A 14429-nucleotide genomic window follows, 5' to 3' on the forward strand; every position below is an offset into this window, starting at 1 on the left:
TTACAATGTTCTACGTAAGGATCGCATACGGAATGGAGGAGGGAAACTGACGCATGTCGTATTTTATAGACTTTATAACACTCATACACATTTTCATATGTCCGTTTGGGATGGTTTTTGAGGAGGGCGGCCCGTCTGGGACTGGACCCGAAATTTGTATATAAGCTTCGTATTCTATTTCCAATTTCCTTTCATATGATAGCCAAATTACTCCAATCGGCAAGCATATTATTTTTGGCGGATTTTGAGGGTGGGGCGGGCCCCCTACACTTGGTGTCGAATTATTATATCGAGTTTGTACTCTACTCTTAAATACCTTTCATTTGATACCCATGTTCTTCCAATCGGTAAACATGTCCGTTTGGTTGGGTTTTATGGTTGAGCGTCCACACGGTTATTTGACCTCAAAGCTTTATACCCAATTTGTTGTTGTCGTAGCCATATTTGCATGTCGAGGTGGTTATCTTCGTCAAGCTCTTATAAGAGCAATTGGGAGATTTTTCAGTAGAAGTTTGCAACATCGAACAACTGTTTTATGAAAACCAGCTTTTTAATTCAAGAAATAGCAAAAGAGACTAAAGGTTGCAAATTTTTACTGGAAAAGTACGCGAATAGTCTTTATCTGCATTTTTTCCTGTTTTTTTGTGCTCTACAGTAGGCCTGTTCGCGTACTTTTCCAGTAAAAATTGGCAGTAAAGATTTGCAGGAGAGTAAGATCCATTGTATTCTCTTTAAAAAATTTGCAAGCTAAAGTAGGCAAACGACTTCTAGTGAAAATTTGCAGCAAAACAGCAGATTTTTGTTTTGGTTGGCTTTTTATTCGCTTGCTTGGAAAACAATTTTTTTTTAAATAAAAAATGCTGGCGATATTTTGAGATATTTTCCTTAGATTTATTTATTGGCCCGAGAGTGAAAAGGCTAGAGCGGGATCCATTAGTAGTATCCGTGATCTCCTTGCTGCTGGAAAGCCGTCACAAATTACCGTGCAATCCCATGTCCGCCGGTTGTAAGTAACGCATGGGCCCGATGGAGTCTTGCAGTGTACAACACACTGCTACATCAACAACCGTGCACGAAGCTACGAATGTCATCAGTGGCGCCAAGTTGAGCAAAGTGCTGGTTCCTGATGCTGAAGAATTTGGATCTGCCCAGAATCGATTACCTTACAACTGTCCTCAGTCTATCTGAACACTATTATAGTACCCGATGTTTGGAAGATGGGCAGTCTGATCCCGCTACTGAAACATGAAAAGGATACGAGCAAGAGGGAGTCGTACAGAACGGTCTCCCTTCTCTCATCAGTAGCCAAAACGCATGAGGCACTACACGTCCCGCTCCTCTTGTTGGACAATTTTCATTCGCCGAGCATCAGCATGCATTTCGAAGGCTGCATAGGACTACAACTGCTTTACAGGCCATCACCGTACACAAAAGTAGAAATAACGTCTCAAGTCTCTTATCTGCAGCACTTGGTGTGCTGACTAAGGAACCATGGACTGACCATCTAATGCTTTCGGAAATTGTGGCTAGATAAATTGCTCGACCACTGATGTGAGGCTAAAGGAGCTTTCTATTTGGCCATGTGGCGGCTAGGGCAGACTAATTTGCACTAATTTCTTCTCATACCACTGTGCACCACTTGTTTAACTGCTAAACCCACTGAATCCCATGGCAGCCTCTTCCCTTCTTAACAAATTTAAAGGAACGGTGTTAGTTTCATCGTAGCTCTCCGGTGAGGACGATTCCATCGAAACATTTAAGAAACCGATTATTGCTATTTTCTTGGTATCTGGAAGGATACAATGTTTTAATTTTTTAAGGTTTTCCAAATAAGTTCCAAATTTGAGGTAAAATTACAACTTCATAGGTCGAGTTTTCTGTTCCTGAACACTAGCTTCTGCCATGAATCTTCATTTAAAGTAAATAAAAATGAAACAAATGTAATAATTACCAGTAAATAATATTTTTATTATACCCTACACCATAAGATATAAGATGGGGGTATACTGAGACCCCATAAAGTCGTGACATTTTATGTCGATCTAGCCATGTCCGTCTGCCTGTCTGTCGAAAGCACGCTAACTTTCGAAGGAGTAAAGCTACCCGCTTGAAATTTTGCACAAATACTTCTTATTAGTGTAGGTCGGTTGGGAATGTAAGTGGGCCATATCGGTCCATGTTTTGATATAGCTGTCATATAAACCGATCTTGGGTCTTGACTTCTTCAGCCTTTAGAGTGCGCAATTCTTATCCGATTGGAATGAAATTTTGCACGACGTGTGTCGCTATGACTTCCAACAACTGCGCCAAGTATGGTACAAATCGGTCCATAACCTGATATAGCTGCCATATAAACCAACCTTGGGTCTCGACTTCTTGAGCCTCTAGAGGGCGCAATTCTGCACGACGCCTTTCGCTTAGCTTCCAAAAACTGTGCTAAGTTAGGTTCAAATCGGTTAATAACGTGATATAACTGCCTTATAAACCGATCTTGGGTCTTGACTTCTAGAGGGCGCAATTCTTATCCGATTTGAATGAGTTTTGCAAGAAGTATTTTGTCCGTAACCTGATGTAGCTGTCATATAAACCGATCTGGGATCTTGAATTCTTGAGCCTCTAGAGGTCGCAATTATTATCCGATTTGCCTGAAATTTTGTACGACAGATCCTCTTATGACCATCAACATACGTGTTTATTATGGTCTGAATCGGTCTATAGCCTGATACAGCTCCCATATAAATCGATCTCTCTATTTTTCTTCTTGAGCCCCCAAGGAGAGCAATTCTTATTCAAATTGCTTGACATTTTACACAGGTCTCCAACATATAATTTAATTGTGGTCCAAACCGGACCATATCTTGATATCGTTCTAATAGCAGAGCAAATCTTTTCCTTAATCCTTTTTCTTTTGGCTAAGAAGAGATGCCGGGAAAAGAACTCGGCAAATGCGATCCATGGTGGAGGGCATATAAGATTCGTCCCGGCCGAATTTAGCACGTTTTTTTACTTACCTTTTTGATCCATTTTGGTGTTAGCTTTTGTATTTTCATGTAACGCCTGCTTTTTTTGCTGGCAAAATAAGTCAGTCCCAGTAGAAGTTTGCAGGTTCTCTATTTTCGAACTGTCAAAATTTGCTCTCTCTCCCGCTCTCTTTTGTTGGCAAATAAAATACACGAACGACTTCCAATAAGCATTTATGCAAATTTGCACAAATTTTTTAGTTCCCGAACACAGCTCTTATCTGTGCATTTTTTACTGTTATATTTTTTGTGTTCCACAGTGTTATCACTACGCTGCGTTACGTCAACTCAACTGATTAAGTTTTTAACAATATGTATTTGTCATATGACTATAGTTGTAAAAGTTGCAAGAAACCCGCCGCTTAAAACCTTTTCAATCTTTAAAGTTATTTATTTTATCATAAAGTTAGAATTTCTAATTACTTTTATCTAAGTGAAGTAAAGGAGCGAAAGAGAAGACTTATTTATTATCAAACATCTTCACACCATCTATAGTCTAAGTGGAGTGATTGCCTCGCACATATTCCATGTATATGTTTTCTTTCAAGCGAATTAAATGCTTAATTGATCGACCCTTATGGACTCTTGTATAGAAGACGAGTTTTCCACTTTAATTTCAATAGAACAAACACACAATATACATATATGAATGTGTGTCTGAAGCTGGATTAGCAGGAGGACGCCAGGGACACAGAGAAGTGTTAGAAAATTGTGTGCGCAGCTAAATGAAAAATTAATTGGTTTTCATTGTAACACCAGACCATAACTGTGACCAGGGACAGACAAACCATCATCATTGCCCAAACCGGCCAGTCATCCCAAAACCCCTTGAAGCCAGGTAGAAGAGTGTGTTTTTGGAAAAGTTATGAGTTCTCATTTAAAATGTAATAAATTCAAACAGGCAAGAAGAAACCTTTGAAAAAGGTCTATCGCAGGCCCTACAGGTATGTACCATTTACATCGACAACACATCTTGCATTCAAAAAGAAAATCCCTGCTTTTATGAGGGTCCCATACCAATTGCCTCTCTTCTCCTACCTACCTAATGGCTAGAGGGAACCCTATAAAATCCAAATGTGAAAAGGTCTTTTTTCTTTTTTTCAGAATCAATTGACCTGTGTTGTTCTCACTGAGTGCGACAGCAGCAGCGGTCACCGCTTACGGGACATGTGGTGTTGATAACCTGCATGCAGCCTCTGCTCATGTCATAAATGTTACGGTTAATGATAATTTATTGATGATCAGGTCACGTAAGTGTATGGTATGATGCCAGTCAGCATCATCATTTGTTGGCAGCATTACCTGAATGGCAGCAATGAAAGTGGGAAAACAATGCAGGCAGGTCACTGAATAGAAAAAGGATGTCCATGTATAGATATAAAGTCTGAGATGATGTGGAAAAACGCAACAGAATCACATTAGACATCAATGAGTAAACATCGCTGAAGCAGAAAAAAGAGCACAAGTGATTTTTAACTCGAAAGAAGAATCATCGAAAATATAAAATTAACTAAAAATTATGGCTCCTGCACAAATTTTGGATATACCACAAACTCGATACAATTATACACATAAAAAATTCCAAGGTAGTCGTTATGCTCATAAGAAATTTGGAACCCGTACCCCATCTCCCCCAATCATTCAACTGCCATTGGAGCAAAACACTTCAGTAAAACAAACATCAGAAAAGGAAGTCAACATAAAAACCAGCAGTGCCCTGGCGCCACCCAGACATAACACAAAAGCAACTACAAATGATATCTTTAGACCATATGCCTTGGGAGAACATACATCAAGTAAACGCAAACACCATGACATGCATCCTGAAGATCAATCACCGAACACTAATGGAGTTAACAAAAGATTTGCCTATACGACAACAGTTTACCAATCAGCAGCACCGCCACCATCAACCCAGTCCTATACTCTACCATTTGCTCCCACATTTTTACCTTTGCCACCTCCTCCCAGTTATAGTATGCAACAATATCACTTTAATCCTCAAACATTTGCCTTGATGTTGCAAAAACAACAAGCTGCCCTCTGCATGGGAGAGATTTTAAAAAGGCAAACAAATTTCTATCCATACAACATTGTAGGGAAATAGTTAAAGGAAGGAGTAAAAGGGGAAATCTCTTTTTCGGGATAAGGATTCATGGAAATCAATTGTGATATTTATAATCTTAACATTCAAATTATTGTTGTTGTAGGGTTTTATTTCAACCAGTGATATATGATTGTGTAAAGAAATTTGAAAAATTTTACTATAAGTTTTATATTGTGTACTGCATAATTTTTTTTAGACACATCTATGTTTAAAATTGTATATATAATTTCTAAATTTTATACATGATAATAATGACTATTTATTAAAAGCAATTTATTGACGAAAAATTTTAATTGTGTATTTTTTTTTTAGTTTTATAAATTTTGAAGTTAGTAAATGGAGGAAAGAATTTTTATACACTCCATCATAGGATGAGGGTATACTAATTTCGACATTCTGTTTGTAAATCGCCTAAGACCCCATAAAGTATATATATTCTTGACCGTCATGACATTTTAAGTCGATCCAGCCAGACTTTCGAAGGAGTAAAACTAGCCGCTTGAATTTTGCATAAATACTTCTTATTAGTGTAGGTCGGATGGAATTATAAATGGGCTGCCATATAAACCGATCTTGACTTCTTGAGCCAATGGAGGGCACAATTCTTATCCCAACCCCATGGCAGCCGGTTGTACGTACCGGATTGACCCGATGGAATCCTTCATAGGCAAGGGTTGCAACCTTGGTGTACAACACACTGCTTCAACAACAATTCTTATCCGATTTGGCTGAAATTTTGCATGAGGCGTTTCGATATGACTTCCACCAAATGTGCTGAGTATGGTTGAAATCGGTTCATAACCTGATAAAGCCGTCATCTAAACATATCTGGGGTCTTGACTTCTTGAGCGTCTAAAGACCGCAATTCCTATCCGATTTGGGTGAAATTTTGCACGACATGTTTAGTTATGACTTCCTACAACTGGGCTAAGTATGGTTTAAATCGGTTCGTAACCTGATATAGCTGCCATATAAACCGATCTTGAATCTTGAGTTCTTAAGCCAATAGAGGGCGCAATTCTTTGATTTGGCTGAAATTTCGCGTATCTGTGCAAAATTTTAATTGAATGTTGGAGACCACAGTAGAAATCATTGGGTAAAATTTCAGCCAATTCAAGTAAAAATTGTGCCCTTCAGGTGCTTAAGAAGTGAAATAGAGAAATCGGTTTATATTGGAGCTCTATCAGGCTATTGACCGATTCGGACCGTATTTGACATGTATATTGAAGTTCATGGGAGAAGGCGTTGTACAAAATGTAAGCCAAATCGGATAATAATTACGCCCTCTGGAGGTTCATGAAGTCAAGATCCAAGATCGGTTTAAATGGCAGCTATATCAGATTATGGACTGATTTTGGCCATACTTGGCACAACTGTTGAAAGTCATAACAGAACACCACATGCAAGATTTCTGTCAAATCGGACAAAAATTGCAGCTCAAGAAGTCAAATCGGAAGATCACACAGTTGTTGGAAGTCACAAAGGAACACTATGTGCAAAATTTCGGCTTCCAGGGGCTCAAAATGTCGAATCGTTAGAACGGTTTATATGGGAGCTATATCAGGCTATAGACCGATTTGGATGGTACTTGGCACAGTTGTTGCAACTCATTATAAAACACCACGTTAAAAATGTCAACCAAATCGGATTAAAATTGAGGCTCCAGGGGCTCAAGAAGTCAAATCGGGAGATCGATTTATATGGGAGCTATATCAGTTTATAGACCGATTTGGACCTTATTCGGCACAGTAATTGGAAACCATAACGGAACACTATGTGCAACATTTCAGCAAAATCGGACAAAAATTGCGGCTTCCAGGGGCTCAAGAAGTCAACTCGAGAGATTGGTTTATATGGGAGCTATATCTAAATCTGAATCGATGTGGCCCACTTTCAATCCTCAGCGACCTACATCAATATTAAGTATCTGTGCAAAATTTCAGGAGGCTAGCTTTGCGCGTTCAACCGCTATCCTGATTTCAACAGACGGACGGACGGACAGGGCTAGCTCGACTCAGAAAGTTGAGATGATCTAGAATATATATACATTATGGGGTCTAAGACGAATATTTCTAGGTGTTACAAACGGAATGATTAGATGAGTATACCCCCATCCTTTGGTGGTGGGTATAAAAAAGTAACATCGAAAAAGAAAATCTTATTTAGGAATTCGGTGCTACTTACAAAATTGTTAATTGCCATGCCCCTAAGTTGGTTCATTGTTTGTGTCCCCACCTAAGTAGCGGTGTCTTTTAGCCGCGAAAGCCGGGCAATGACAAAGGAAATTCTCCAACGTCTCATCCCCACATGACCTAAACATGCTATCACATGCAGCACCGATTTTGCATATGTGAGCTCGTAGTCATATGTGTCCCGTTATTATGACACCAAAAGCTATACTAACCTCTTTCTTACATCCTTTTAGTAATAGCCTCGTTCTCTCACGACCCGGATCACCCCATCGGATTTTCGCCGTCCTACCGGCAGGGATTTCGCTCGGTATGCTGTCGGTAGTGTCTGGCCCCATATTTTTCCCCCCTAAGGAGAAAGCTATTAAATGTCGCTATTTGCCAACAGTTGGCTGAGTTGTGCTGTTATCCTCGCCGCCTTTGCTGCCGCATGCAAAATTTGTTCTTCATAGGGCAGCTTTGTATCTAGTCGGATCCCTAGATATTTGACCGATCTCTTGATCTTCTCCAGTATGTCGTATATGTGCATATCCACTTACACTGGCATATTTTTTCTCTTTGGGAGTAGCAACTGCGTCTTCTGTATGGCAAGTTGTAAGTCGCGGAAGTCCAGCCAGTACTTTGCCCTTAGCATCACTTGTCGTAGTTTATGCTCTGCACCTTCCGTGCCTCTTTTGGTGATGACTGCAGCGATTTCGTCTACTAAAAAAGTTCCGTCTGGCACTTCTGTCCGAAGTATTCCATTATAACTGACATTCCAAAGATCCGGTTCAAGTATGGATCCTTGCGCCGCTTCTGATGTGACCTCATAGGCACTTGTTGCATCTTGCGAGTTATAGATAAGTACCCTGTCACGCAAGTAACTCCTCATTATTCGCATCAGATACGCCAAAATACTAAAGTCCTCTCTGAAAGCTTGGAGAGCGTCAGACCATGTGAGGCTATTGAATGCGTTCTTCTTATCGTGTCTGCGCATGCATCATAGCGTCTAATCGCGTTCCTCATCAAAACAAACCACGTGTCTTAGGAGACTCCTTAGAGACACATCTGCAAGTTCGCCGAGATTGGAGAAAACCCGCCTCCCGTGGAGCTGGTGCGCCTCTCGCACATGAGCAGAGCTGTTGTTCGATTGTTTCCTGATCCTCATTCTCTTCAAGACAGCGTCCGCAGTAGTCTTTGTGCGGGACTCCCATGTGCGCGGTCATATAGTCTATCGCACAGTGTCCGCATATGACAGCTGTAATCGTATTCATTGACCCCTTAACAAGGACCGGCTATTTCCTCTTACTCTTCAGGTCAACAGCTGTCCAGAGTGTTCTGGCAATCCGTCATCCATCCACAGATTCCAACCTCGCCACCATCTCCGCACTGGCCATCTCCGCTACTATGTTCAGTAGCTCGGCAAAGATCGGCATGTTTGCTAGATCAGCCAACTGTCTGCCTGCCGTGCAGGATCCCCTCCTGGCATACCCGTCCGCATTTTCATTCCCCAGAACACCGACGTGTCCGGGAAGCAAGGCCAACAAGAAGCCAAGCCAAAGTGAAGCCAGGCCATGGGGAAGCCAGGCCAAAGGGAAGCCAGGCCAAGCATGAGTCCGTTCAGGGCACCTAAACACTCCACTAAATACTCCACCTTGTACTTCGATCTCATCGTCCTTGTATCCAAGGCCTTCAGGGCCGCCATACTGTCCACATATTGCAAATTGTAAATTTGCCCATGAACATTGCTTGAGGAACAGGGGCAAGCTTTCCTTTTTCACCATTCCATTGAGGAACAAGGACAAACTTCTCACATATCAGTCATTGCTGTTTGATTTATAGTCGAGTCCGAACGTCGTACCGCTGTGTGACACCTCTTTACGGAGAAGTGTTTACACGACATAGTACCTTTTAAATGTAGGAGCGGATAATCATCGCTGAAAATGTTATCGATGTCATTCAGCGTCATAGGCGGACATGCTAATCTATGCGCTACGGTGGCATCTCCTGTATATCCACATATATCCAGTCCACAGACATATTTATATATATTTCGAGGGTGGTAGGTCCATCCTTCGGATCTCCTTTGCGGCCGACGTAATGGCACAGATCGCTGCCTGAAAGACCTTAAACTCGTCCGCCAGTCTAACTGACATATCGATGTGGAGTTTGTGGAGTAGACCCCTAATCTTGTCCCTGATCCCATTTTGGAGTCGTCAGTGAAGACCAAGGTCTCATCCAACTCAAACACAGTATCCGCCTTCCACCCTTCTCTTCCAGGACAGCGAATCCGGAAAAACCTCTCTCGAATCGATTTCGGCGACAGGTAGTCTGCAGAATGAAGAAAGAAAATAAGCAAAAAGGCATAAAGTTCGGTTGGGCCAAACTTTGGATACCCACTACCTCGGGTATATATGTAAACTCCCTTTCGTAACAATCCGGGGAAAATTGGATAACTTATGCACCGAAATTCGGCACGGAAAGTGAGTGGTTTAATAAATAATTAAAAATTTTGTATTTTAAATTTCAACAAAATCGGGTAATAAATAAAGCTTTTATGAGTTTCAGACCCTTAATCGGCATATCAGTCTATATGACAGTTATATCTAAATACAGTCCGATCTTTACCATATTTGGGTCAGATGGCGGTTGGCCTAAAGCTACTTGCTCTTTCAAATTTCAGCGAAATCGGATACAAAATAAAGCTTTTATGGCTTCCAGGCCCTTAAACGGCAGATCGGTCTATATGGCAGCTGTATTTAAATATAGTCCGATCCGAACCATGTTTGGGACGGATGTCGGGAGACCTAAAACTACCCACTGATTCAAATGTCAATGAGATCGAGTAATAACTAAAGCTTTTATGGGCTTCAGACCCTTTATCGGCGGAACAGTCAAAATTCAGCTATATCTAAATATAGTTCTATCTGAACCATATTTGGGTCCTATGTTGGAAGGCCTAAAGCTACTCACTGTTTCAAATTTCAGCGAAATCGGTTAAAAAATAAAGCTTTTATGGGCTTTAGACCCTTTATTTGGAGATCGGTCTATATGGCAGCTATATCTAAATGTAGTCCGATTTAATCCATATTTAAGTCAGATGTCAGGAGGCCTAAAACTACTCACTGTTTCAAATTTTGAGAAATCGGTTAAAAAATAAATCTTTTATGCACTTCAGACCCTTAATCGGGAGATCGGTCTATATGGTAGCTATATCTAGATATAGTCCGATCTGAACCATATTTAGGTCAGGAATCGGGAGGCTTAAATTAACCCACTGTTTCAAATTTCAACGAAATAGGGTAATACATAAAGCTTTTATGCGTTTCAGACCCTTTATCGGCAGATCGGGCTATATGGCAGCTATATCTAGATATAGTCCCATCTAGACGGTATTTAGGTCAGATGTCGGGAGTCCTAAAACTACTCACTGTTTCAAATTTTAACGAAATAGGGTAATAAATAAAGCTTTTATGGGTTTCAGACCCTTTATCGCCAGATCGGTCTATATGGCAGCTATAACTAAATAGAGTCCGATCTAGACCATATTTAGGTCAGATGTCAGGAGGCCTAAAACGACAAACTGTTTCAAATTTCAGCGAAATCGGATAAAAAAATAAAGCATTTATGGGCCTTAGACCCTTTATCGTCAGATTGGTCTATATAGCATCTATATCCAAATATGGTCCGATTTGACCCGTTCAAGAACTTAAGCAGCCTACATCAAAAAGACGTATGTATCTGTGCCAAATTTCAGCTCAATATCTGAATTTTTGAAGGCTGTAGAGTGATTACAACAGACGGAAGGACAGACACACGGACATCGTTAAATCGCCCTAGAATTTTACGACGATCCGAAATATATATACTTTGTAGGGTGGGATGTGTTGCAAACGGAATGACCCCCTATCCTACGGTGGTGGGTATAAAAATTGACCGCTATCTAAAATAGGGCAATTTTTTAACTTGCTGCAAACGAAAATGGAGGCCACCGAAGCGTAGAGGTTATCATATCCGCCTATGGAGCAGAACGCCAGGGTTCGAATCCTTTCGAGAATATCAGAAAAAATGTTCAGCGGTGATTATCCTCTCCTAATGCTGGCAACATTTGTGAGGTACATTGCCAAGCAAAAACTTTTCTCCAAAAGAGTTGTCGCTCTGCGACACGCCATTCGGACTCGGCTTTAAAAAGGAGGCCCCCTTATCATTGAGCTTAAACTTGAATCAGACGGCACTCAGTGATATGTGAAAAGATTGCCCCTGTTCCTTAATGGAATGTTAATGGGCAAATTTGCATACAAACAGAATGCCGAAGTTACTGCACCCCTCCCATTCTGTGGTGCATGATATAAATGGAGATTAGCCACTGCTTTCCCTTTCCCATTGAATGTTTAATTGCAATCATTTATCATGGATTTAAAAAATACATTCATGGTCATGACAGCAATTCAAATAAAGGCAGCCTTAATTGTTTGACAGTTGCTGCTGATGTTTTTCCATCCTAAATAAACTAAACATAACAAACATGGATGGATCTTTCATTGTGTTCTAGTGTTTATTTTCCTCCATCCCTTAGATGAACACAGACAAGGGGATCTTTTTTTCATTCATTAATTTTTTTCCCCTAGGATAAGCCAAGGATCCTTTGCAGTTTACAGTTGAGTTGCATGACGAAAGTGAATTTAGCTCTGGGAACAGCGGATTTTCCCGAGAATAATTAAATCGCACAGTGACTTCATGTACCTGTGATGCTTGTCTGTGTAGCCATGGTTTCCCTTGAAGTCGTAAAATTACAATTTGCCAAAAGAAACAAGAAAAACACCTTTTAAGAACTCAATGGGCTGGCAATGGTTTTGAAATTCATCAGAATCAAGGTATTGCTTATAGGGATACTGGATAGAGGTTGTTGTTTTTCTAGCAATTTTTAAAAATTGTTTATTATTATACCGGCCGGCGCTTAGGCAAAATGTTTATCCTGCTTACCTACAAACACAATGACTATTGTTCGAGACTTCTCAAAGGATTTCTGCCAAATGCCATTGTTCTACAGGAAAAACACAGACTGTCGGCTTTCATTTGCCTGCATTTGTTTTTCCCAAAACAACAAAAACAATTGTGTTTCTGCTTTTGTAGAACTGTGCAAACAATGACTGACATTCTGCAAGCATTTCGTTCCAATCTGAAAATGAAGAAAAGGATTTTGTGGTTAATCCTAATCCCTTTAGTTTCATAAATTTAAACTAGAGCACTTTACTGCCAAATCGTTATACCCAACCAAGCAAATAAGTCATTTAAAATAGATTTGAATGGCATCCACAAAATTTTCATGAAAATATTTTGTTGAGTTTTCATTTTGTTAAACATTTTTGAAGGAATAAGAACCTGCCAATAAGTCTCATATTTGAATGTTTTGTGGCATCATTATGAAATTTCGCATGCAACTAGCTGAGGTATTAACTATCTAGTGGGCTATATTTAAGGCCATTGGGTATCTAAACGTGGCTTTTATAGTCCTATTGGTTGGTTCAAGGATGGATTGCAGAAAACTCTTTAACAAGACTTCTGCATCTCTTCCCTTCTGCAACTAGGATTTCCAAAAGGGCGTGCTAAAACAGCTAATAATAAATCCTGGATGGAATTTTGCAGCTCCGTGGAAGATATATTAGAGGATACAAAAAATTATATCCTTAGAACAAGTTACATTAGGGCATATTCATGTCTAGTGAGGAAACACCAGAGCTAACATGTAGTGAACGGGGATCCGTAGCGGGTTCCTTTTTCATTACGTTTACTGCATCAAACGTTGCAAACCGGTTTCTTTTTGTAAAGTAAAATCTAAATCTGTCAATAACCATTTGTAGCCCCCATATAACCCGATCTACCGGCTGTACTTCTTGAAAATGGATACGAATTCGACCTCCCAATTTTACTCCTTAAGCATCTAAAGAGTCCAATTCTTATTTTGTCTATATGACAACTGTATCAAATTGTGGTTCGATCGAGACGATACTTAAATACAAGGATGTCGAGGGCCTTAACAAAACTAATATGACAGCTTTATATAAAAAGAAAAAATACAGACCACCCTTGGTACTAATGTCGAATGGGCGAATACATCTCTCTGTTCCAAATTTCATTGAAATCGGGCAATAAATGCTCCTTTAGGGATAAGAAGATCGGTGTATATGGAATATAGCCCAAAAAGAATCAGTGCAAGTTTAAACTCATTACTTCCACTCAACTCCTACTCCAGTCTAATCCTACTCTACTATTTACTCCCACTCCAACTATACTCCTAGTCTGCTCCTACTGTACTCCTATTCTATTCCTGCTCTGCTCCTACTGTACTCCTATTCTTTTCCTGCTCTGTTCCAACTCAACTCTTACTCTACTGCGACTCCAAAACTACTCTTCTCCTACTCTACTCTCACTTTACTTCTTCTCTACTCCTGCTCTACTCCTACTCTACTTATACTCTACTCCTACTCCACGCCAACTCTAAGCCTCCTCTCATTCTACTCCTATCTTACCCTACTCCTATCACTGCTACTCTACTCTCACTCTTTATCTACTCTTCTCCTACTCCACTACTACTCTACTCTACTCCTATCTACTCACCCTCTATTCCTACTCTATTCCTACTCTACTCCTACACTATTCCTACTCTACTCCTACATTACTTCTACTCTACTTCACTCCCACTCTACTCTTACTCTACTCCCATTCTACTCCTACTCTACACCTACTCCACTCCTACTCTACTCCTACACTACTCCCACTCTACTCCACTCTCACTCTATTCCACTCTCACTCTACTCCTAATCTACTCCTACTCTACTCCTACTCTATTCCTACTCTACTCCTACTCTACTCCTACTCTACTCCCACTCTACTTCTACTCTATTCCTACCTCTACTCCCGCTCTACTCCTACTCTACTCCCGCTCTACTCCTACTCTATTCTACTCGTACTCTACTCTACTCCTACTCCACTCTACTTCCACTATATTCCTACTCTACTCCCGCTCTACTCCTACTTTACTACTACGCTACTCCTAGTCTGCTCCTACTCTACTACAACTCTATTCCTGCTCGACTCCTACTCCACTCCCAGTCTACTCTTACTCTACGCCAA

General features: G+C 40.4%; 1 protein-coding gene across 1 annotated transcript; it reads left to right on the plus strand.

Annotated features, from left to right (window-relative positions):
* Positions 1–3350: 3350 nt before the first annotated feature.
* LOC106082052 (uncharacterized) lies at positions 3351–5377 on the plus strand. The gene is made up of 3 exons (XM_059364323.1): positions 3351–3858; positions 3922–3964; positions 4125–5377. Exon 3 carries the CDS (start codon positions 4540–4542, stop codon positions 5125–5127), a length of 588 nt encoding a protein of 195 aa, XP_059220306.1. The 5' UTR covers positions 3351–3858; positions 3922–3964; positions 4125–4539; the 3' UTR covers positions 5128–5377.
* The last annotated feature ends 9052 nt before the right edge of the window (positions 5378–14429 follow it).

This window comes from Stomoxys calcitrans, chromosome 3 (genome assembly GCF_963082655.1).
Source record: "Stomoxys calcitrans chromosome 3, idStoCalc2.1, whole genome shotgun sequence".
In the NCBI taxonomy this organism is placed as follows: Eukaryota; Metazoa; Arthropoda; class Insecta; order Diptera; family Muscidae; genus Stomoxys; species Stomoxys calcitrans.

Excerpts from the sequence above, each read along its gene's own strand:
- LOC106082052 (XM_059364323.1), top strand. The coding sequence starts at position 4,540 with ATGGCTCCTGCACAAATTTTGGATATACCACAAACTCGATACAATTAT.